Below are 21481 nucleotides of genomic sequence, written 5' to 3' on the forward strand. Positions count from 1 at the left end.
CGCCCACTTTAATACTTGCTCCCCTCTCTTTTATTGGAACCAATAAAATGCTCTTGTATTTTTTTTTTTACCAATGCGCTGCGTTTTATTCATGAAAGCTCTAAATCAAATAAATTCTCGTACATAAATGCCTCGAAAATGCCTCTTATGCGCCTTTTTCAGGTGCTCCACGTGAAAATGGTCCTAAAAGAACGTATCTATGCAAAAACATGTTAATTTTTAAAATGATCAAGAAGTACCCTTACTACTCCTCGAGGATTTTCTCAATTTTCACAAAATTGCAATTTGAGAGTGATAGAGAAACTTTTTTATATGATATATATTAGAAAGAAATGTTTGTCTAAGGCTAAAAAATACGTAGAAAGTGTCGGATTTGCAAAATCACTATAAAAAGTGTATGCTATAGCCCAGAAATAGTAAAAACATCTCTATTAAATTGCTCAAAATCTGGATAGTGAACCCACCATCTTTTTTCCACCATCAGATGAAGCTTTTCTACATGTTTTAATTCTGTCAGCACAAAATCCTTGCTGCTCCACTTTTTTACATAATTTTTGAATGCTTTTTATTAAAAATCGCGAATTTTGATAAAAAATAAACATATCAAACAAAGTCAATTCAACATAATCTCCGTTTTTTTTTTTTTCCAAACAAGTGAATACAATTGTGTCAATATTAATCAGCTAGTTTCTTTCTTATAAAGCTACTCGCTGTTTTTTTAATACAAGTTATACAATTATAAATAATTTCTATCAAAAAAATTGAACGAGATTTATTATGTACAGATTATCAACTACAGATTATGTGCAAATTTAAGCGTTCTTTTGAACCTTGTCACCAGCTTCGCTGATCTTTTCACCAACGTTCTTTTGGATTTCTTCCTTCTTTTGAGCAGCGGCATCCTTAGCAGCTTCATATTTTTCAGCACCCTTTTGCTTCACTTCTTCAGCCTTGGCACTAGCAGCATCCTTGCCTTCTTCATACTTGTCCTTGGCGGCTTGCTTTGTTTCTTGGTATTTAGCATCCATCTCTTCACCCTTTCTTTGGATAGGGCCCTTCTTAGCTTCTATACACAAAAGTCAATGACAAAATCCCAAATTGCCATATCTTTACTTACCCATTGAGGTCTTGTACAAGTAATAACCAGCACCACCGGCAGCCAAGACAGCAAGGATCATAGGGCCATTGTTGTTGGGACCAGGTTGGTTAGCAGAAGATTCAGAAGCAGTGGAAGCAAAACGCTTGTTGGCAATGTTACGACGAGCAGCGGTACGAATAGCAGAAGAGAACATGTTTATATAATTATAGAAAAGAGATATAATGAATGGATAACCTCTGTTTTGTTTCGCTTTTTATACTCGTTCCAAATAAGCTATGAAATCATCCTGTTTGACTTCCGACTTGCATATTGGTAAGTGACGTAAAGTTAACGCATTGTCTATCCTATGGAACTTTACAAGTTTTGCTATAAAAATGACGTCAATTCAACATGATTTTCAAGTAAAAAAGGGACATGTATAAAAAAGCTGCATAATAATCGCTTCAGATATCATGTGATTTACTTTAAAAAGAGTAACTCACTTCTATGCTCTTTTCAAAATCATCATGCGTCACGATCTGATAATCAATTACAATCAATGCATTCTTTCAGCTCTCGACTGAACACTTTCTCTTTTTGAATACATATCATTCATGCTACAAGTTGACTATCACAGCATTTCAAGCGCGACTTTAGGCTCCGTCATCTCTAAGAGGGTGATGTAATCACGTAACTGCTTTGCTGCGAAAGCTTTTTTTTTTCTCCCTTTCTTCCATTTTTCTTTTTCTTTTTTTATTTTTATTTAACCAGCTATGAGTCCATATGGAGCTTTTTCGCAAAGGGTTAGGCACATACACGTTATGTTTCATATATACTTAAAGCTTCCTCTTTTTATATACATATATATATACGTAGCTTTTTCATATCACTGTAGAAGCAACACGACTTTTTCAGCACTGCAACTCTTATTTACGAGCTCCTTCAGCACACTTGTGTCACGACTATGAACAGTGGATAAGACTAAACAAACATACTGTACGTATGTTGAATTTTTTCATTAGAATTTTATTGAATGATTTTTTTTGTTAGCTTCCTTCTTCAATACGTAACGCTAACCTCGGTCAACTCAACAGAGCAGTTACAAATGCAACACGTATCTTGAATACACATCCCACTATAGCCTTCACTATGGCCCGTATACCATCCAAGCAATCACGCACTTTGTTCTCAAGCAGCAACACAAATCGATTCGTCAATCATCGCCGCTTGAACAAATTAGAACAAGAAGCGAATGCTTCTCCTACTGACGTTGCTAAACAAGCTCTTCTCTACAAGGTTTGTGAATGCCTCTTTTTTTTTTTTAAAAAAAAAAGTCTTATTGTGTGTTAGGAATGGTTAAGATCAAATAATCCACAAGCTGTCATTCATCGATTTGAACGTGGTAATTTCACACACAATGAAGAAGCTTGGCAATACTACATTGCAGCATTAGCACAAACAGGCAAATCAGAAACCATTTTGCCCCGCATTATGCAGAAATTAGAAGAATCAGGCGGAAAAGTACTTGATAACCCAGCAGCCACAAAAGAAATCATTCAACAAGTGATTGCTAGTCGACAGGGCGGTCAAGCCATCTCGTCGTCTTCCTTGGGTGGTTCTGGTAATAAATCAAATCCTATCTACGTGGTTGTAGAGGAAGCACGCAAATATATGTTTTGGAAAGCACTTCGATGGGTGGGTGTCACGCTTACTTATGCTTTCTGTATCTTGACCATCTTATCCTTGGCACTTGAAAACTCTGGATTGCTCAAGACAACCAGTTCACAAACAGAATACGAGCCTGTCACACAATCAACTGTTAAGTTTGAAGATGTACAAGGTGTGGATGAAGCAAAGCAAGAACTAGAAGAAATTGTCGAGTTCTTAAAGAACCCTCATCGTTTCACAGAGCTGGGTGGCAAGCTACCCAAGGGTGTGTTATTGACAGGTCCTCCAGGTACAGGTAAAACCATGTTGGCCAGAGCTGTTGCTGGTGAAGCCAATGTACCCTTCTTTTTCATGAGTGGCAGTGAATTTGATGAAATGTATGTTGGTGTTGGTGCTCGAAGAGTGAGAGAATTGTTTGCTGCTGCTAGAGCAAAGGCGCCCAGTATTGTGTTTATAGATGAAATTGATGCCATCGGCTCAAAAAGAAATCCCAAAGACCAATCATACATGAAACAAACACTCAACCAACTTCTAGTTGATCTAGATGGTTTCTCACAAACAGAAGGCGTCATCTTTATTGCTGCTACTAATTTCCCTGAACTTCTTGATAAGGCTCTTGTGCGTCCTGGTCGATTTGACCGACTTGTGAATGTGCCCTTACCCGATGTACGTGGTAGAATTGAGATCTTGAAGCATCATATGAAGAAGATTCAAGTAGCAAAAGAGGTTGATGTAAGTGTAGTGGCAAGAGGCACGCCTGGCTTTAGCGGTGCAGATTTAGCCAATTTGGTCAATCAAGCAGCCATCCAGGCCAGTCGTGAAAATTCTAAAGAAGTTCATTTGTGCCACCTTGAATATTCAAAAGACAAGATTATTATGGGCGCAGAGCGTAAATCCGCTGTGCTGACAGAAGAAAATAAGCGTTTGACTGCATACCACGAAGGAGGTCATGCTCTTGTTGCTTACTATACACCTGGTGCTATGCCTTTACATAAAGCTACTATTATGCCTCGAGGATCTGCACTAGGCATGACTGTGCAGTTACCAGAGATGGACAAGGTAACGTATATCATATTTCTCTGTTCAGATAACTCATGTTTACCCCACAGGATTCTTTTACTAAAAAAGAGTTTACTGCACAAATTGATGTGTGCATGGGAGGCAGAGTAGCAGAAGAACTGATTTTCGGCCAAGATAATGTAACCAGTGGCGCCAGTAGTGACATCATGAAAGCTACAGACGTTGCCAAAAGAATGGTACGCTATTATGGTATGAGTGAAAAAGTGGGTCCTGTCAACCATGACGATGAAGACATGCAATTGCTGAGTGCTCAAACAAAGCAATTGATTGAAAGTGAAATCTTGAGCCTAATTGAATCTTCTGAAAAAAGAGCCAAACATATCCTCGTTGAACACCGCGAAGAATTAGATAGATTAGCAAATGCTCTAGTTGAATATGAAACCTTGGACTATCAGGAGATCATCGATGTTTTGGCCGGTAAGCCTATTTCAAGGCCTAAATAAATAAAGTACATGTCAAAAAAAAAAGAGGACTTGAGTGTGTAACATTCATTTTTTTCTTCTTTTAACTTGGTGTGTATTTCCTTTTCCATTCGTTTTTTCTCCACCTTCATATTTCCCAATCTCGCTAGTTCATTATGGATGTATCTCAATTATGTTCTGATACTTTAAATCCAGCATCATCTCATATACCTGCAAAGCAAGTAATAGAAAATCTAGTAAACATGTTTTACTCATTCCGTTCAATAATAGTCATCATGTAGACAATAATGACATACCATTGAAGCATCCATCAGCTAAAGTTCGCAAGATCGACTTTTTGCTTTCTGATGATCAAGAACCTACTGCTGCTACTACTGCTACAAAAACAATAGAACATCCTGAATCAATAACCGACGTAATTGAGTCTATATAGTCATTCCATGTGCTCATTCATTTTCTTTGATGTATATAGGTGCTTGTTCAGTGTGCAAAACTCTGCAAAGACATATGTCAACTAAAGCTTGGGAACAAGTCCATGACAGAAAATGAGCGAGATAGAGTGATTGATAATTTATCAGAATCAGCCAAAATAGTCTACAAGAGTATTCAATCCGTTGATCACTCAACTACCAATAATAAAAAACGCCATTTGTGTTCCACCGTGCATCAGGAAGATGAGGAAGATGAGGATGATCTAGAGGACGAAGATTTAGATGAGGAAAGCCAGCACCATACGGTTGTGAATGTAAGCTTGTGTGTTTGCATAATTTGTATTCAACTCTCTTTTTAGGATCATGCCGAATACGAACTCATCCGACAAGCGAGAAACATTCAGAACAACAATAGTCATTTGAGACCGAAATATCGTCGAAGAAATGTAAGGATAACCATAACAGCGATGATAACCATCTCCATAGAAACGAAGTATGATAGGTCAAAAATGTCATTCTTGCAGTACAACAGAAACTCCTGAATGGAGACGTGGCCCTGATGGAGCAAGAACGCTTTGCAATGCATGTGGCCTGCGTAAGTATTATTTTGAATAGAAAAAAAAAGAAGACTCATGAGTACTTAGATTATTCTAAGCTATTAAAAAAGGGATCCATTGGCGTACAGACACAAAATTACTTGATCACAGGTGGATCACCTAGAGTGTCATCATCTGCAAATGGCATTACTGCAAATGTACTCAGACAATCAAGCGGGATAGAACATGCCATTAATTATCCTTTTGTCCTGATGGACCCAAAACAAACATCGTCTGCTAACAATCCCACCAAGATCGTATTTGAAGAGAAACCATATACTAATAACCGCTTGTATTATACCCAACCATCGCTTCAGCGACTACCCTCTTTATCCTCTATAGCGAATAATATTGTAAATAATAATGAACCAAAAAAACCTCTTACTATGGCGACTCCGCTGCGTATACATCAATGGAAACATCAAGAATAAACTTATATTTGCACACTTAACTTTCTTCAAAACAATTCATTTGTTATTATACAAAATGATTTTATACACACAAAAAAATAATTAGGAGTTAAGGGGAAGGGTATTCTTATTGTTGAGGGCAAACAGCGGGAGGAGAGTTGGGATTATACAAAACATGGAAATTCTGTGTCTTGATAGCATCACAACCAGGACCATAACTGACAAGGAAATAGTAATCAGCAGTAGTATTGTAGCCATTCAAGTTGATGTTGAACCAAGGACTAGCAGGACCAGTACCAGTAACATTTTGAACCAAAGAACTGATGAATTTATCAGTACTGTATTCATAAAGATCAATAGAGACAAGAGGAGCAGGAGCAGGTCCACTGTAGTCATAAGACACTTGTTGACATTCACCAGCGGTAGTAGTGAAATAAGTATTAGGAGAGGTGACACGGAAGTAGTCACAGGTGTCTAAAGGAGCAGCAGAGACTAAAGAAGAGACCAAAGCCAAAAGAGAAGCAGACTTGAAAAGAGTAAAAGCAACCATTTTATGAAAGAAGTAGAATAGAGTAGAGAAAAAAAAGACAAGGCATTCCAGTTACTTTTATACCTTTTTTTTTCTGTCTTTAATACGTCATTTGACAGGCTCTCTCTTTCTCTCTTCATAGCAATGGGCTGATATATACACATTTAGCAATAAATACAGAAAATTCCAATGGATCACACAACATGTACTATTTTTATTTCCATTATCCAAAAACAACATTTTTCGGATTACACCCATTTTTATTCTCAGACACAGATTCCTTCAACCTAACTGTTGAGTTCTCTAAGCCATTCTGTTCAGTATATCACAGTTTTCTTTTAAAAAAAAAAGAAAGAAGATAGAACTTGCATAAGCTATATTAGGAACAAGTGTCTTCGCATGAATAGGAAAGTTTTGTTTTAAGTTCCGTTCTTCTTTATCGTGTATGCACTGTCTTTTTTCATAACTCTCTTTTTGAAATTTTGTAGCGCATATTTGCTTTTGTAATTAAACGTTTGGTTGATTTCCAAACGTAGGTATTGAATTTAATCAAACTTTCAAAGCCATATCTGTTCTTTTGTATTTTTTTGTTTAGTTAAGAAGATCTGTGCCTGAAAACAATTAAGCTTTGCTGACACCAATAATCTGGATATTGTACTACAGCTGCCCTACAACATAATTCTTATGTAAAAAGAAAGAACGTTCAATAGCACATCAAACAAGGAGCGCTTATTCGTGGCATTGTAGAAATTTCACCCCCTCTTTTTTTTATTGCAAAACAAAATATGTAAATGAAGCCCTTATATGTCGAAATACAGTGTACCACAAACGCCGAACAAAGCAGAATTTACTTTTTGCATAATAAAAGCCCCAAACATGAATATTGAATTCTTTTTCTTGTACAACTTGTGTACACGAACTTGCATACGTTTAGATCAAAACTTTATGAATATTCAAAAGCCGTCAAATGACGAAGGTTTGAAAACAAACGTGGCTGTAATGCACATTAAGAAAAAAAAAGGCTGGTGCATTTTGTTTCATTGTTCTAAAGAATGTCATGGGTTTGTGTTAGTGAGTCCTTATTAGATGATAATATGTATATATGAATATGCAAATGAAAAGAAGCATGTATTTATAAAAAAAATGATCATACAGGCAAATAAAATGTGTTAATCTAGTAGAATAGAACCAAAATTAATGGGATTTATATCCGATATAGCTAAATCTTGTTGCTGTTGTTGTAATTGGGGTGGATAAATCGGCATTTCTTCTGTATCACTCATATTACAAAATTCCTCTGCAATAATCTGTGACTCTTTTGCATCAATGCAATCATTGTATGTCTGGTCAACCACTAAATGTGACAAATACCAAAACTTAACAGAATAATCTGCTCCTACTGACCAATTACGTGAATTTCGCACATCACCACCTAAAAATACAGTCTGTTGTGTAAGATACTGAAAGCATTCATCAATGTCATAATAGTCTTGAAATATAATCATTCTATCTCGAATGGAAGCACCAGGAACATAATCAATACGTATATCATGAGGAACCACACGTTGTAGGGCAGCTAAGAGACATAAATAACTAGAACATTCATGTCACACAAGATACTTACTAGGTAACAATGAGGCAGGTGTCATGCTGCCAAGAATGCTACCGAGTTTCATTTGAAGCCGAAGGATGTGAAGTGCTTGAAGTGTAGGCATATTGGCAAAATCTTCAGACGTTCTTAGTGGTGGTGGCTCAAAAAGGACACCTTTTATTGGTTTTTGCTGGATAGTCAGGGCTTGATTGTTATTGACTGAACTAGTGGAAGAAGAATCTGAGAAATTGCTATTGAGAGGAGGTCCATCAGATTTAACAGAATTTTTTTCGCTTGTTTGAGATAAGGAAGATGAATTAGAGATTGATGCAGGAGGACGAGGTACTTGCGGTGAAGATACGGACGATGTGGATGGTTTACTAGAGACATTGCTGTTGCTTCGTTTTTTGGGAAAGTTCTTTTTAGGTTCCTGAGAACCTCTATTGAGTGTGATCACATCCTGGTTGATATATTCTTGGTAGTGTGCAAAAGAAAGATCAGGACTAACTCCTCTCCTTTTCTTATAATTCATAAAAGCATTATATTGTGAAGTCATGAACAAAGCCTTATCAAAATCAACAACATGCTGGTTTTCTAAAATCATATCCAACAATGCAGGTATTTGATATGCTTCATTATCAATATTTTGACCATAAGGTGCAAAAACTGCTTTCTTGTATTCACCATGACTATTGCTAGGAATGATCCGAGATTCTGTCCAGATATGAGGCACAGACCCTCTATGGATCAGAAAAGCCAGTGTGAGATGAAGTACACAGGCTTTCAAGTATTTGTTTTCATAATTCACGACAGAAAGTTGTTTGCGAAGCCTTTTGATCTCTTCACTATATTCATGCCATTGTTTTTCTTTTTCTTCCTTCCTTTGCTGTTCTCTTTCTCGAAAGGCTTTCTGAGCAGCTCGATTTTGAGCTCGTCGTTCTTGAATACTGGGTGGGTTAGGTTTACGACCAGGTTTCTTTTTCTTTCGGATACGTTCGCCTGATGCGGTCTCGATGCCAAAATCCGATTCCTGATCGAAATGTTGAAAAGAAAAGCGATTCACGAGTGGATCGTTAGCTTGATTAGAAGACATTGCACAAAATGAAGAAGAAAAGAAACTAAAATTGATATTTTCCCAGGTCGAAAATGAAACAGCTCTAGGTCTTGGCAAGAAAGTTTTATTTGGCTTAAAAAAAGATACATCGTTTGCTCTTTTGCGATATACAACTGCAATTAAAAATGGCCAATCGAATTTCAAGGATTCTTAAAGAGGGGTAGGGAATGGTTTAATGAAAAAGGGACAAAAAGTCTTCAAAGCTCGAAAGTCTGTTGCTATGGTTTCGAGGGTGATACAATATATATATACTCCGCCTTTGTCCTACCTTTCTCGGATCGAGGACCCGTAAATGCATTTGTTTTTTTTTGAAGGACTAACCATTCCACAGTGGTGTTTTATACATAGGGAGAAGAAGGAGTGATAAAGTAAGAACAACAAGCAACAAACCATTCTCCATAAGCAAGAGAAAAAAAAGACAGCATGTAATTTGATCTCCGTGTTTGGTAAGTAGAACAAAAAAAAGTTGACAGTCTCACCATAATTGCATTTTTCTCTCGTTTTAGTTTCGAGTTTCCAATGACTCTGGAAAACAGCTCAAAGACTAGTCAAAATGGAGAGAATTGTCAGCTAATAAGTTCTGATCAGCAAAACTATGGAAGCACAAACCGGCTTACTACGACTTCTTCGAATACTTCGGCTACTTCCTCTTCACATTTTGAAGATCCTTATTCAGATGGAGGAAGCAGTGAAGAAGTCATAGCGACAGCCAAACTAGCGAACCGCAAAAAGAAGCGTCTTCAAAAGCACCATAGACCTTCTCGACCCAAGTTGGTCAGTAAATTATCACATATTGTTCGAAGTGCAAGACCGTCCGAAGACGAAGGAGATACAGACGATATCATACAGATGCCAACTGATAATCTCATTATACCTGAATTAGATCCAAAGTACGTTATTTTATATAGATTTTGGATGCTTATTGTCTATACAATTATTTAGTGCTGATGAGGTCAGAGAGTATGTTCCTGCAACTACAAATAAGAAATGTCGAGTCAACCTAAGCAATATCCGAGAAAAATATCGTGATACGCGTATTCGTGCTAGGTAGATACAATTCCTTTATTGAGTATGATTTACTTATTTCATTAGAAATGGCAATATACCATTGACTCCTTTTCAGCAGTTTGAAAATATGTTGAAGTACAATGTCTATGTATCTGAAGCAAAACGCATCTTGTTTGCCAACCGCAGTATTATCTTATTTGTAAGTTTATCGTAAACAAAAAAAATATGATTACTGATAATGGCAAGGTCTACACTGATTTGATTGTTGATATTTTGTTGTGCTTGGCTTATCTTGTTGAAATGAAACAAGAAGCTGACATTCATGCAACACCACCTTGGATGTTTAAGTGGAGATCATATGATCTTTGGTAAACCATAGTCATCAACAACCTTGTATTCATACTTTTATATAGGTTTTACTGTACTATATTGAGCTTGTGGAATTTAGGTTCATTTATAATGCGTAAATTTCATTTAATACAAGCCAAAAAAAAAAATTAATGATGTTGTACAGGTATATTTTTGACGGGAAGACCATTTTCTGTGTTATTTAGTTTTCGATCTTTTATTGAAACATTCACAACAATACCATTTATTGTATCTATTTTTATCGATAATGGACAATATCTATATGGTAAATATACCAGTAAATGCTTAAACTTATTTATGACTTGGATAGTACCTTATTTTTTGAGAAGTTGGGTTTTGCTGTTACGCATTAAAAGTGTCTTGAAGATCAAGACAAATCTCTTGATGACAGGTACAGTTTGGTTGTGCTTCGAGACAATTCATCGTTTATAGATAAACCTGTGGACCCATTGAAATCCAAATTGGTTTATTTGGTTGGTACACTTGTTGCCTTATTATATAACGGCATGTCTGCATTTCAATACTGCGAGGTAACATTTGGAGACATCAACTATTCTATTCTAGACTCTCTCTACGTCGTTATGGTCACACTATCAACAGTAGGTTATGGTGACATTACGCCACATACAGAAGGCAGTCGAATTGTCATGATGTTACTGATTGTTATATCCTTGGCTGTATTGCCCAACTTGTTGGCTGATGTCTTGAATACACTCAGAAAACGAAATGGTAAATAATACTTTTCTAAAACAACATTGGCTTATATTGGTTGACTAGATTGGGGTGGCCATGTATCAGACTCTGCCAAACCTTTTATTCTTTTAGTGGGATCATTTAGACCAGAACAAGTGACAGAGATCCTTGACGGCTTTTTAAATACGGCAAGTTAGCAAAACAATTGACTCTTATGTACTCATAATTGAATAGGAAAATACAGAACCTCATTTAAATGTCGTCTTTTTGGATATCAATCGTCCTAATGAAGAGCTCAAATTCCTAGAAAGAAACTCAATGTGGGGACATCGTATTCAGTTTATTCATGGATCTGTCTTGGTGAGAAATATATATATATATGTAGTGTTACTATAGACTAAAACAGTTTATGTAGGATGAACAAACATTAAAGCGAGTTGTAAGCTAAATATAGTCAGTGTTTCATGACTAACATATTAAATAACAGCAAGCAAGATCAGCTTCTGCTATTTTTACTCTTTCAGGTAAGATATCTGCATGATAAATATCTCAAATTCACATTGTCTATAGATCAACATGCCATTGACCCCACAAAAGAAGACGAGCGAAACACAGTTCGACTATGGTCGCTTCATTGTTTTACAGTCAGCCATAATGTAGATATTTATACCTATAATTTATCACCTTCCACCAGTATCTACCAGAAAATGGCTAAAGAAATCATTTGTGTCCGCGAATTCAAACAATATTTACTAGCAATGAACTGTCGTTGTCGTGGCGCTTCTACTCTCTTGACAAACCTGTTGCACCAAAGGCGACCTATGGATCATTACGATGAATCATGGCAAGCACAATATGGTAAGCCCATAGCATGTCTATCTCATTATTGACATGTTCAAATTAGATGATGGTTCCTGTAATGAAATCTATATGGATAGACCACCTACAGCCCTTGTAGGTATGACATTTAAAGAGGCAGCCTGGGTTGTCTATACAGAATGTCAAGTGATATTGTTTGGTGTTAAGACATGTCTGGATAATTGTGAACAACGAGAAATCCTTCTCAACCCAGGGAACCATTATATACTGAAACCAGACGATCTTTGCGTCTACACATGTGAAAGTCCTAGAGAAGTAGAAGATGTGAATACCTTGGTAAGATAACTTATTGCCCATCTCAATAGACTAATTGAGTTATTGATAGCAATATGATTATGTAAAAGAAAAAATGGATGTCATGAAATCAAGACGTCAAAAAGAAGCAGAAAAGAGACAGACACGATGCCAAGAACCTCTAGTACCTACCAAGTCTCGCTCATCTTCTCTTCGTAATGAACTCTTGAGCTCCATTAGAAATAATTCCAAGCAACAAGAAACAACTCAATCTGCACCTACTTCTCCTCATTCTAATGCATCTAATACACATTGTGAAGTGAGCCATTTAGAACTACCGCAACCACAATCCAACACTTTCTGTTCTCATCCTTCGTCACCTGTACTTCATCCTGCTGAACCTCTTGCACATTCAACTTCAAATGATTCTACTCGATCTAGATCTTCTTCTGTTCATCATTATTCTCAACCACCCCCTCGCCAACAGTTTGACTTAGCCAAGTTACCTACACCTCGACTTGCCATGTTAACAGGCAGTAGAAAGTTAATTAGTCGACTCGGTAAATTGCCTCTTTTAGATCACCCAGATGCAGTTACTGAGGCTTCACCTCTATGCTATTTGCTGGAAAAACCTGCGACATTGGATGAATTGACACTTGAGTCTGCAGAATGCATGAATGGCCATATTTTAGTGTGTATGCATCATAAAGTATCCAACATTTTCAAATTTATCTATAATCTCAGGCAAGTTCAACATCACAATGAAAATGTGAGTACTTATATCAATTGATTAGATCTCCTCAATTGAAATCGAATGAATTGCAAGATATTGTGTTTTTATGTACGTCTTTACCGAGTGACAAGCAATTTGAAATGGTAAAGCGATTTCCAAGAGTGTATTTTATGGTGGTAAGTAAAGAAGCAAGAGATTGTATAAAGGCTAAATCAACCTTTCTATTAGGGTAATTGTCAACATCCTGAAGATTTGATCAAGGCCGGTGTTAAGAGAGCAAAGCAAGTTGTTGTGATGAGGTAAATTATTCGCTATCTTGGTAACAACCCCCATCTCATTTACTTGTTTATAGTGAAAGAGAGTGCTTAGATCAATATGAAAGGAGTTCAGATAGCCCTGCTGTGTAAGTGTAATTTAAGAAAGAAGACACATGCTTATTCTTTCTTTCGTAGCATGACAAGTCATTTACTTGATTTATTACTTCAAGACAAACCTCAAGATGCATCTCGCATTGTTAATTTAGGTAAAAAACCTTTTTTCCTTTTTTTCTACAGAATGCGTTGACTAATGTTAAACAGTTGAGAAATCCAACATTCGATTTATGCATTTACTTCAGGGCAAGGATGTGGCTGAAGAAGTCGATGTCTTTTACACACCTGCTTATGCTGCTGGGAATGTAGTCGTCGATAGTCTATTAAGCAACGTTCTCTTAAGTCAGACATATTACAAACCAGACATTGTGTCTGTCATCAAAGCGCTCTGTGGCATGCCTGGTCCTCTTTACGACAAAGACACTGCGCATGTACTTATGTGCAATGACAAAACAAAACCTCGCTTATTCCCTAGCTCACGCCATTTGACATTGATTGTGATGCCACCTTGCTTTATTAACAAGACATTTGCTTTTTTGTTTGAAACTCTTATCATGGATCATGAAGTACTTCCTCTAGGTATCTTGAGAGCACCTGATGAAAACATGGGTAATGAGCTTTCTTTTGTGTATACCAATCCTGTTTCTTCGCTTGTGTTGAAACGAACAGACAAAATTTATGTGCTGGCTTCATCAGGTTGGAGTTTTTTTTCTCATCAATAAACTCTTTTATTACCTAGGCTCTAGATCCAGCACAATAATCTACAATTTGAGAGAAAATAAAGGGGTTTTTAAGGATAATTTAGGCAATTAGGAAGAAAAAAGGATAAATTAACTAGACTTTCTGTTTGCTTTTGCTTCGTTAAATCTTTCTCGGTATGTTTTTCGTGCTGAGGGTATATCTTGAGGCTGAACAAATGTCTTGAACGTTGACTTCTATAATCCTTATGAGCAAACATGTTTATTCTCAATAACTTTACCTTTGTTTCTATCCGAGATACATTGGTTAAAGGCAAGTTAAGTAGAGCCTCTTTCCAACGTTTCTGATATCAATTAAGTAACATAATTTCTATATCTTTTGACTCTACCTCAGCCTCTAGTTTTTCTTGCTCTTGTTTTTCTTTTGTTTTCTTTTTTGCTAGTTCAAGTAGCTCAAACTTCTTCTCATTCGCTTCCCATTGTGCTTTCTGCCTTTTGTACGTTTCTTTCTCTGCGATCGATTCTTCAAGACTTATGTTGGGCTTGACACTCTCTTTCTCTTTAGCTAATTTTTGTCGTTCTGCACGTCTCTTCTCAATCTTTTTCTTTTTCCGAAATTGCCAACGTGGCATGCGATCCTGTTCCATACCAAAAGAGCAACTGTCAAAAAGAAAAAAAGAAAGCTGATCAGAATTGCATATATTCAAACTCAGATCAAAAATTGGTCCTCATTTGGGTTGTTGTTCTCTGAAGTTGAGAGATCCTTCCTTTACATAGCAACGTCGAACAATGGTATGTGCTCATATCATTCCATTGCATGCAGTCATCATGATGCATGTAGGGAGATACACATCTACATGGATGGATGAACGGATGAATGGATGGATGAAATGGATGCAATGAGCATGGACTAACGATTTTGCATTCTTGATTTAGCCTTTCGTCAAGCAACAAAAGAACAAGGCTTACTTCAAGCGTTACCAAGTCAAGTACCGTAGAAGAAGAGGTAAATGTCAAGATCTTATGACGAATGACAACTAATTCATACCTATAGAGGGTAAGACCGACTACTATGCTCGTAAGAGACTCGTCGTTCAAGCCAAGAACAAGTACAACTCTCCCAAGTACAGATTGGTTGTTCGTTTCACCAACAAGGACATTATCTGTCAAATCATCTACGCTAAGCTCCAAGGTGACTTTGTCCTTGCTGCTGCTTACGCTCACGAACTCCCTCGTTATGGTGTCAAGGGTGGTTTGACCAACTGGGCTTCTGCTTATGCCACTGGTCTCCTCCTTGCTCGTCGTACCCTTGCCAAGCTCGGTCTTGCTGACAAGTATGAAGGTTTCGCTGAACCTGATGGTACTGTCCAAATGATTGAAGCCGCTGAAGATGCTCCTCGTCCCTTCAAGGCTTTCCTCGATGTTGGTCTTGCCCGTACCTCCACTGGTGCCCGTGTTTTCGGCGCCATGAAGGGTGCTTCTGATGGTGGTATCTTTGTTCCCCACAGTGGTAACCGTTTCCCTGGTTTCGATATCGAATCCAAGACCAACGATGATGAACTCCTCCGTAACTACATCTACGGTATTCACGTCGCTGAATACATGGAATACCTCGAAGAAGAAGATGAAGAACGTTACAAGAAGCAATTCTCTACTTTCATCAAGGCTGGTATCACTTCTGACAAGGTTGAAGACATGTACGCCGAAGCTCACGAAGCTATCCGTGCTGATCCCTCTCACAAGCCCACTGAAAAGAAGGGTAAGTCCGCCAAGCCTTACCGCAGAGCTGTTGCCCTCAACAAGAAGCAACGTCTCACCAAGATCAAGGAAGCCAAGGCTGCTTTCGAAGCTTCTCAATAAGTTGTTGCACTTGTCGATATTTAAATAAAAAAAAAGAAACCCCTTTTTTTTGCATTTGTCATAGATATCATTTTGCATGTGGATAAAATCAAGTGTCAATCACAGGTTAAGGGAAAAAAGTATTTAAAGAGAAATTGAGTGAACTTTGTACCAAAGAAGTCTAAAATGGATGTTGTTTGTGGTCCTTTATTACGATACATAGAGATTGACTATACTAAGCGAATTTGGTATGGTTCTTGTCTTCTTGTTGTCAATTCATGTCAACCTCCTACTTTGTCTATATCCATTATTCCATGCGAACCCATTCAAATTGACATGTTGGATAATTTTTGCAATACATATTACTTTTGGCGATATAAACTAGCCTTGCCTTTATTAAACAGACCTCAATGTGTTTCTTATACAAGTCATTGTCTAGACAGAACATTTCAATTCCATCTACCGGCTATTCAAGACTCAATGCGGTTCATGTTTTATTCTTGTAATGGCTTCTCCAATGTTCCAGAAACTGTTCGAGAAAGATACAATGAGAAAGAAGCTCCACTTTGGCAAGATGTGTTGGATAAGCACCAACAGTCTCCCTTTAATGTCTTGCTAGGAGGTGGCGATCAATTGTATCAAGACGATCTGATTTCTAAAGATTTTATGAAGCCTTGGGTACTCGAAAAAGATCCAACAAAACGTATCTCAATGCAATTGTCCGAGAACATGAAAAATGCACTTGAAAACTATTACTTCTGGAACTATATCAAACATTTTGGGTAAACTTAAATGACATACATACATTAGGTTAATGCAGAATGATAGGTGTGCTGCAAGCCCTGCACAAACGTTGGTCTTTGCAACCATTCCTTCGGTCAATATGTGGGATGATCATGTAGTGCATTTAACTTGTGATATTGAGTTATGGCTAATATTATTGCTAGGACATTATTGATGGCTATGGCTCATATCCAGCTGATCTTCAGTCATCAGACTGCTTTCAAGGTAACTAAAAAAATGTAACAAGAGGTAATTGACTTCATTGGGCATAGTTTTGTTTGCCAATGGAGCACGTTTCTATTATCTGTTCCAACAGCATACAACCATTGAAGAGACACATGGCATGATCAAAGGCGAGCTGGCCACCTGCAACCATATTGTCACTACATTGGGTTCATCCATTGGGTTCTTGGCACTTGATGCTCGTGGTGAACGTACTAAATATCAAATATGTACTCAAGCATCTTATGATGCTGTATTTAAAGCCATCAATGAATTACCACCTACTGTCAAACATTTGATAGTCTTGACTGGTGTGCCTCTTATCTATCCTCGCTTGACCTTGTTCGAGAAAGCCATGGAAGCTATTGCTCATTTGAATTTAGCAACATTGGTTGGAAGAATAGGGACATTGGGATGCATTATTACTCAATTTTTGAACAGTTGGAATGGCGATCCTGAGCTACTAGACGATGTGAATGATCGTATGTATTAAATACCAAATATGTTGCTTATATATTTGTTATAGATTGGACATCAACCAACCATGAAGGTGAAAGAAGGCATTTTATAGAAAGATTACAATCTTTTGCACAAAATACATCTATTCGTGTCTCTTTCTTTGGTGGAGATGTTCATTGTTGCTGTACTGGGCGATTGTATTCAAACAACACTCTACCAGAAAAGGATCCTAACTTTATGATCCAAATTATATCCAGTGCTATTGTCAATATACCCCCTCCTCAGATACTATTGAGTATTTTAGATCAGTATTATGTGCCTATTGCTTTTAGCCAAGATGTGACTGAAGACATATACGACCTGTTTGACACAACACCGGAGGGACAACATGTAAGCAAACAAATAGGGAAAAAAAGAATATTAAGCTTCAGTATATTTTAGACAATCAACAAGAAATTAATGGGCTCACGCAATTACTGTATAGGTAGCTATGATCAAGCCATGGACGCCATCATAATTGAGTTGCATGTAGAAATTATTCCAGGAACAAAAGGTACCAAAAGATATGCTATTCATATACCAGAACTGGCACTCAAAGATAAGGCTCATAACCAAAAACAAATGCTTGATTCTAAAAACAATTTAATGAAAGAAGAGGACCGAGTCAAGACAAGAAAGAAGCATTTCTCGGTGCGCAACCTGATCTGCTTTTAATTAATAAGGCGCATAATGTGTTACACTAATCCTGTGGTGTCACAATCATAAGCAAGAAAAGACAAATATTCTACAGAAAATATAATTATCAAATAGCATATATCATTAGAGTTGTCTTTTCTTAGCCATATAGTCAAATTAATAAAAAAGAAAATGGAGGGTTATTTTTAGATGATACAGACTTGTTGGAAGTAATCGAAAACTCAGACGTTCCGTGAATCTTGGATTATTGATGTCAATAATATAGGAATATTATTGCAACAAGCAGCCTGATATTATAAAGACTTGTGTAAAAAGAAGCCAAAAGAAAAAAAAATGAATATTATAGCTAAGTGCTTTATGTTCACCTATCTCTTGTATTTTCGTAATACAACAGACTAAAAGCAAAAAAAAGAAGTATCAATTGTCATTGTTTGTTTCGTAATAGCCGAGAAAAAAGTGCTTAAAAATAGTAATAAAATAGTGTTACATACGTACTTGCAATGACCAAGCTGTGAAGACAGTTTCGAAGACTAGGAAAACGAGCCTCTAATCTTACCATTCTGAATATTCTACTCTACTTGTTTCTTTTTTGTATATAAGGGACATTTACTATTCATTTTTAAATGCATTGCAAAAGAAAAACATGAAATTACTTTTAGGCTACGTTGGTTTAGCTATACTCTCCTTCAATCTAGTTTATGCTGCTGATGTTGAATATTCAGTAGTTGGATTTCCTAAAAATCAACAAGCTGTAGCTGTAGTTATAGGTGGCCAGTCGTATCCATTAACTCAGTCTACTGATTCGCCTTATATCTACAAGGGCATTGCACCTTCTGCTGAACAATACCAGTACTCACTTGACAACTTATTGGAACCTGTAACTCGTAGACAGCAAGTTGGTATCACTTCCACAGGCAATGAATTCTTCAACAGAAGCCAGACTGTATTTAATGTTCCTCCTCTCCCTCAGGCTTATCATCCTATTTACCAACGTAAGTAAAACCCGGACTTTAATGTAATTAACATATGAATTTTAGCTCTTATGAGCAACATGAATCGCTCAAATGAGATTGCAACTGTTATATTGGAAGCAAATGCTACTGGTCTCAATAAAATCTTGACTAATCCCCTTGAAAGTTCGGACTATACACTCGTTTCTATAGTAACTTACATTTCAAATCAAGAAATCTATTCTTTTACTGAAGCTGGCATCAAGAACAGTGGCAAGTCTACTAAAGAATTTGCCAAGCAATCTTACAAAGTCAAGCTGAATGAATTCAAAAAGACTGGCACTAAAGAACTCTTGTATGGTCGAACTACATTTAAACTAAGAGCTCATGAAACGGATCCTACATTCGTGTAAGTGACAATTCAAATTTCATGCAAATATGAACACTAATGATGACATGCAGTCGTGAAAAACTGATGCTTGATTGCTTGTCAGCAGCCGGTGTTGCTACAGTGCAAGGCAATTACGTGCGTCTATACATTAACAATGAGCCCTTTGGCTTGTACTTGATGATTGATGATTCAACCACCAACTTTATTAATAATGCTTTACGCGGTGGTAATCAAAATTACGAACACACAGGTCCTACATACAAGGGTAATGCTTTGAATCCTCAGTTTGAAGGCAATTTGGTCTACAAGGACGATTTACAAGAATCCTACAATGACACTGTTTACAAACTTGAAGATGAAGGCAACATGAAGAAGGAAACAAACAATACCAATGAAAAGACACCACTGATTGAATTTATCAAGGAACTCAGCCTGATTAATCCTGCTCAAACTACAGATGCTAATGATAAGGGTAATCTGGAAAAACTGGTTGATCCACAACACACTATGATTCATCTTGCCATGAACTTTCTCTCTGGCTCTTGGACGGTATCTGGCATCAAGCAAGTAACTACTACCTCACTAAAGAAACTAGTTCTAACCAATGGGTATTAATTACTTACGATTTCGATGAAACATTTGGTCTCGGTGCTCCTCGTTACATGGCCACTACTCCTTATGCCAACTTTTCTCGTCCTGATTCTCAGCGTCCATTGGTAAACGCTTTTATTGCTTCCCCTTACTACAAGGCTGAATTTGAAAAGGTGATTCAAACTCTGGTTAAGCGATTCTTTAAAGCAAGTGCCATTACTTCCCGTATTGAAGCTTGGAGACAAATGTTACGCGAAGATGTTGATTGGGACTTATCTCTTGAGCCTAAATCTGTAGGCATCAAGCCCCAATGGACTCTTTGGAACTTTGAAAACAACATGAATAACACAGACGGTGAAAGTATGGGCATCATTGAATGGATCAACACTCGTTCTGTTGCTGTTCAACAACAACTCAACTTTAATGATGTAGACGACTTACCTGTTTTGGGACCTTACACAACTCAGCACAACTGGGATCCCAATAACTACGATAAGGTAGATGTTAAGGACAAGAGTGCTAAGCCTAAATCTGCTTCTGAGCGTAAAGAATCCGATGCTGTTCGCAATTTAGTCACAATGCCAACTACTTTGACTCTTATTATTTGTATTTCTTGTATTTTTGGCTAAACAAACTATAAATTAAACTTGTGTTTTATTATTGTTATACACTTTATATACAAAAGTTGTTGCTCTTTACTATATCCGGAAAAAACATGAATTATTTCAATATTGAGCATCACCATCACCAATTAAACTTTAGCATATGTTCAAGTAAAAGAGAAAGGGAGACGAAAATTATCCATATTTCTTTGAGCATTAGTATTTAAATTAAAATAAGAACAACCAACACACAAACAAAAAGGATAAATAGAGAGCTTGATAAAAAGAAACTCTTTTTTCTTTCATTCATACTTTATGATCACTCATTTTATCAGCAGAGAACTCAAAGAAAGCATCTGCCATGTTCTCCTTCTTCTTCTCCCTCTTCCTCTTGCAGAAGAAGAATAAACCACCACCTGCCATCAAAGCAACACCAACAATAACACAGACTACAATAATGATAACCTTGCTTCCTCCCTGATCGCTATAACCATTTGATGAAAAAGATGGACCATTATTGTTATAGCCACTGTTGATACCATTTGTGTTACTATAACCATTACCTCCACTAGGAATGTTGTAACCACTGTTATAAGGCACATTACTATTGCCATTATTGCTGGTAGCACCATAGTTGGTTCCACTGTTACCATTGACACCATTATTTCCCGGGTTGATCGGGACATTGACATTGTTATTGCCATATCCATTGCTGTTGTTGTTGTTGTTGTTGTTGTTATTTGGTGCGTTATTATTGTAGCCATTATTAGTGTTAGTGTTTACGTTGCCATTATTATTGTTGTTAGGAAAATTATTGGTGTTTCCATTAGTGTATGTTGGAGTATTGCTGTTTGTGTTGTAACCGTTGTTGGTATTTTGATTGTTGTTAAAAGGTAGACCATTATTGCCGTTGTTTTGGCTGTTGTTTTGGTTGAATGTTTGGCCGTTGTTGTTTTGATTTTGGTTGTAAGGCTGAACATTGTTATTGTTATTATTATTATTGTTGTTGTTGTTGGTATTGGTATTGGTTGTGGCAGACCCATA

The 21481-nt window shown here is 37.0% G+C and overlaps 13 protein-coding genes across 13 annotated transcripts; 8 read left to right on the top strand and 5 right to left on the bottom strand.

Moving 5' to 3' along the window:
• Nucleotides 1–685: 685 nt before the first annotated feature.
• B0P05DRAFT_531967 (uncharacterized protein) lies at nt 686–1306 on the bottom strand. Its single transcript, XM_051577036.1, has one exon. It carries the CDS (start codon nt 1026–1028, stop codon nt 813–815), a length of 216 nt encoding a protein of 71 aa, XP_051437311.1. The 5' UTR covers nt 1029–1306; the 3' UTR covers nt 686–812.
• A 921-nt stretch (nt 1307–2227) lies between these two features.
• Nucleotides 2228–4269, top strand: B0P05DRAFT_465331 (peptidase family M41-domain-containing protein; the record flags this gene model as incomplete). The annotated part of the gene is made up of 3 exons (XM_051574262.1): nt 2228–2374; nt 2429–3805; nt 3856–4269. 3 exons carry the CDS (start codon nt 2228–2230, stop codon nt 4267–4269), a joined length of 1938 nt encoding a protein of 645 aa, XP_051437312.1.
• Nucleotides 4270–4315: 46 nt separating this feature from the next.
• Nucleotides 4316–5706, top strand: B0P05DRAFT_632310 (uncharacterized protein; the record flags this gene model as incomplete). The annotated part of the gene is made up of 6 exons (XM_051583506.1): nt 4316–4465; nt 4519–4663; nt 4721–4993; nt 5039–5125; nt 5166–5274; nt 5324–5706. The coding sequence occupies exons 1-6, from the start codon at nt 4404–4406 to the stop codon at nt 5704–5706; spliced, it is 1059 nt and encodes a 352-aa protein (XP_051437313.1). The 5' UTR covers nt 4316–4403.
• Nucleotides 5707–5727: 21 nt separating this feature from the next.
• B0P05DRAFT_531976 (uncharacterized protein) lies at nt 5728–6249 on the bottom strand. Its single transcript, XM_051577037.1, has one exon. It carries the CDS (start codon nt 6233–6235, stop codon nt 5813–5815), a length of 423 nt encoding a protein of 140 aa, XP_051437314.1. The 5' UTR covers nt 6236–6249; the 3' UTR covers nt 5728–5812.
• A 1134-nt stretch (nt 6250–7383) lies between these two features.
• Nucleotides 7384–8337, bottom strand: B0P05DRAFT_465568 (uncharacterized protein; the record flags this gene model as incomplete). The annotated part of the gene is made up of 2 exons (XM_051574280.1): nt 7384–7790; nt 7839–8337. The coding sequence occupies 2 exons, from the start codon at nt 8335–8337 to the stop codon at nt 7384–7386; spliced, it is 906 nt and encodes a 301-aa protein (XP_051437315.1).
• Nucleotides 8338–9438: 1101 nt separating this feature from the next.
• On the top strand, nt 9439–10299 carry B0P05DRAFT_569648 (uncharacterized protein; the record flags this gene model as incomplete). The annotated part of the gene is made up of 4 exons (XM_051581270.1): nt 9439–9809; nt 9862–9966; nt 10012–10126; nt 10174–10299. The coding sequence occupies 4 exons, from the start codon at nt 9439–9441 to the stop codon at nt 10297–10299; spliced, it is 717 nt and encodes a 238-aa protein (XP_051437316.1).
• A 150-nt stretch (nt 10300–10449) lies between these two features.
• Nucleotides 10450–13242, top strand: B0P05DRAFT_465584 (uncharacterized protein; the record flags this gene model as incomplete). The annotated part of the gene is made up of 13 exons (XM_051574281.1): nt 10450–10561; nt 10729–11025; nt 11074–11181; nt 11234–11349; nt 11405–11428; nt 11477–11513; nt 11560–11862; nt 11969–12132; nt 12262–12317; nt 12544–12850; nt 12877–12996; nt 13064–13134; nt 13188–13242. Coding segments are annotated over 13 exons (1770 nt in total), but the record flags the coding sequence as incomplete, so codon positions are not given.
• Nucleotides 13162–13962, top strand: B0P05DRAFT_371468 (uncharacterized protein). The gene is made up of 3 exons (XM_051573663.1): nt 13162–13238; nt 13288–13358; nt 13414–13962. The coding sequence occupies exons 2-3, from the start codon at nt 13289–13291 to the stop codon at nt 13926–13928; spliced, it is 585 nt and encodes a 194-aa protein (XP_051437318.1). The 5' UTR covers nt 13162–13238; nt 13288; the 3' UTR covers nt 13929–13962.
• A 20-nt stretch (nt 13963–13982) lies between these two features.
• B0P05DRAFT_371631 (uncharacterized protein) lies at nt 13983–14712 on the bottom strand. Its single transcript, XM_051573664.1, has 3 exons — nt 14294–14712; nt 14186–14248; nt 13983–14138 (listed from the first exon to the last, which is right to left on the bottom strand). Exons 1-3 carry the CDS (start codon nt 14549–14551, stop codon nt 14037–14039), a joined length of 423 nt encoding a protein of 140 aa, XP_051437319.1. The 5' UTR covers nt 14552–14712; the 3' UTR covers nt 13983–14036.
• On the top strand, nt 14679–15817 carry B0P05DRAFT_505955 (uncharacterized protein). The gene is made up of 3 exons (XM_051575524.1): nt 14679–14696; nt 14841–14910; nt 14959–15817. Exons 1-3 carry the CDS (start codon nt 14694–14696, stop codon nt 15762–15764), a joined length of 879 nt encoding a protein of 292 aa, XP_051437320.1. The 5' UTR covers nt 14679–14693; the 3' UTR covers nt 15765–15817.
• Nucleotides 15818–15841: 24 nt separating this feature from the next.
• B0P05DRAFT_531987 (uncharacterized protein) lies at nt 15842–18081 on the top strand. Its single transcript, XM_051577038.1, has 6 exons — nt 15842–16525; nt 16572–16641; nt 16691–16751; nt 16799–17230; nt 17275–17597; nt 17649–18081. Exons 1-6 carry the CDS (start codon nt 15930–15932, stop codon nt 17919–17921), a joined length of 1755 nt encoding a protein of 584 aa, XP_051437321.1. The 5' UTR covers nt 15842–15929; the 3' UTR covers nt 17922–18081.
• A 460-nt stretch (nt 18082–18541) lies between these two features.
• Nucleotides 18542–20503, top strand: B0P05DRAFT_531991 (coth protein-domain-containing protein). The gene is made up of 4 exons (XM_051577039.1): nt 18542–18895; nt 18941–19262; nt 19316–19716; nt 19809–20503. Exons 1-4 carry the CDS (start codon nt 18547–18549, stop codon nt 20462–20464), a joined length of 1728 nt encoding a protein of 575 aa, XP_051437322.1. The 5' UTR covers nt 18542–18546; the 3' UTR covers nt 20465–20503.
• Nucleotides 20504–20506: 3 nt separating this feature from the next.
• On the bottom strand, nt 20507–21439 carry B0P05DRAFT_531992 (uncharacterized protein). The gene has a single exon (XM_051577040.1). It carries the CDS (start codon nt 21199–21201, stop codon nt 20887–20889), a length of 315 nt encoding a protein of 104 aa, XP_051437323.1. The 5' UTR covers nt 21202–21439; the 3' UTR covers nt 20507–20886.
• Nucleotides 21440–21481: the final 42 nt, after the last annotated feature.

The sequence above is a fragment of the Gilbertella persicaria genome, assembly GCF_025201335.1.
Source record: "Gilbertella persicaria strain CBS 190.32 chromosome Unknown B0P05scaffold_9, whole genome shotgun sequence".
Lineage (NCBI taxonomy): Eukaryota > Fungi > Mucoromycota > Mucoromycetes > Mucorales > Choanephoraceae > Gilbertella > Gilbertella persicaria.

Bases quoted from the DNA above. Each gene is read 5' to 3' on its own strand.
- B0P05DRAFT_531967 (XM_051577036.1), bottom strand. From the start codon at position 1,028: ATGGATGCTAAATACCAAGAAACAAAGCAAGCCGCCAAGGACAAGTAT.
- B0P05DRAFT_531976 (XM_051577037.1), bottom strand. From the start codon at position 6,235: ATGGTTGCTTTTACTCTTTTCAAGTCTGCTTCTCTTTTGGCTTTGGTC.
- B0P05DRAFT_371468 (XM_051573663.1), top strand. From the start codon at position 13,289: ATGACAAGTCATTTACTTGATTTATTACTTCAAGACAAACCTCAAGAT. The intron at 13,359-13,413 runs GTAAAAAACCTT...AATGTTAAACAG, and splicing joins ATCTCGCATTGTTAATTTAG to TTGAGAAATCCAACATTCGA.
- B0P05DRAFT_371631 (XM_051573664.1), bottom strand. From the start codon at position 14,551: ATGGAACAGGATCGCATGCCACGTTGGCAATTTCGGAAAAAGAAAAAG. The intron at 14,249-14,293 runs GTAGAGTCAAAA...AATTGATATCAG, and splicing joins AAGAAAAACTAGAGGCTGAG to AAACGTTGGAAAGAGGCTCT. The intron at 14,139-14,185 runs GTAAAGTTATTG...GGATTATAGAAG, and splicing joins TATCTCGGATAGAAACAAAG to TCAACGTTCAAGACATTTGT.
- B0P05DRAFT_505955 (XM_051575524.1), top strand. The intron at 14,911-14,958 runs GTAAATGTCAAG...TCATACCTATAG, and splicing joins CAAGTACCGTAGAAGAAGAG to AGGGTAAGACCGACTACTAT.
- B0P05DRAFT_531987 (XM_051577038.1), top strand. From the start codon at position 15,930: ATGGATGTTGTTTGTGGTCCTTTATTACGATACATAGAGATTGACTAT. The intron at 17,231-17,274 runs GTATGTATTAAA...TATTTGTTATAG, and splicing joins ACTAGACGATGTGAATGATC to ATTGGACATCAACCAACCAT. The intron at 17,598-17,648 runs GTAAGCAAACAA...AGTATATTTTAG, and splicing joins CAACACCGGAGGGACAACAT to ACAATCAACAAGAAATTAAT.
- B0P05DRAFT_531991 (XM_051577039.1), top strand. From the start codon at position 18,547: ATGAAATTACTTTTAGGCTACGTTGGTTTAGCTATACTCTCCTTCAAT. The intron at 18,896-18,940 runs GTAAGTAAAACC...TATGAATTTTAG, and splicing joins TTATCATCCTATTTACCAAC to CTCTTATGAGCAACATGAAT. The intron at 19,717-19,808 runs GTAATCTGGAAA...TCTGGCATCAAG, and splicing joins TACAGATGCTAATGATAAGG to CAAGTAACTACTACCTCACT.
- B0P05DRAFT_531992 (XM_051577040.1), bottom strand. From the start codon at position 21,201: ATGGCTACAATAATAACGCACCAAATAACAACAACAACAACAACAACA.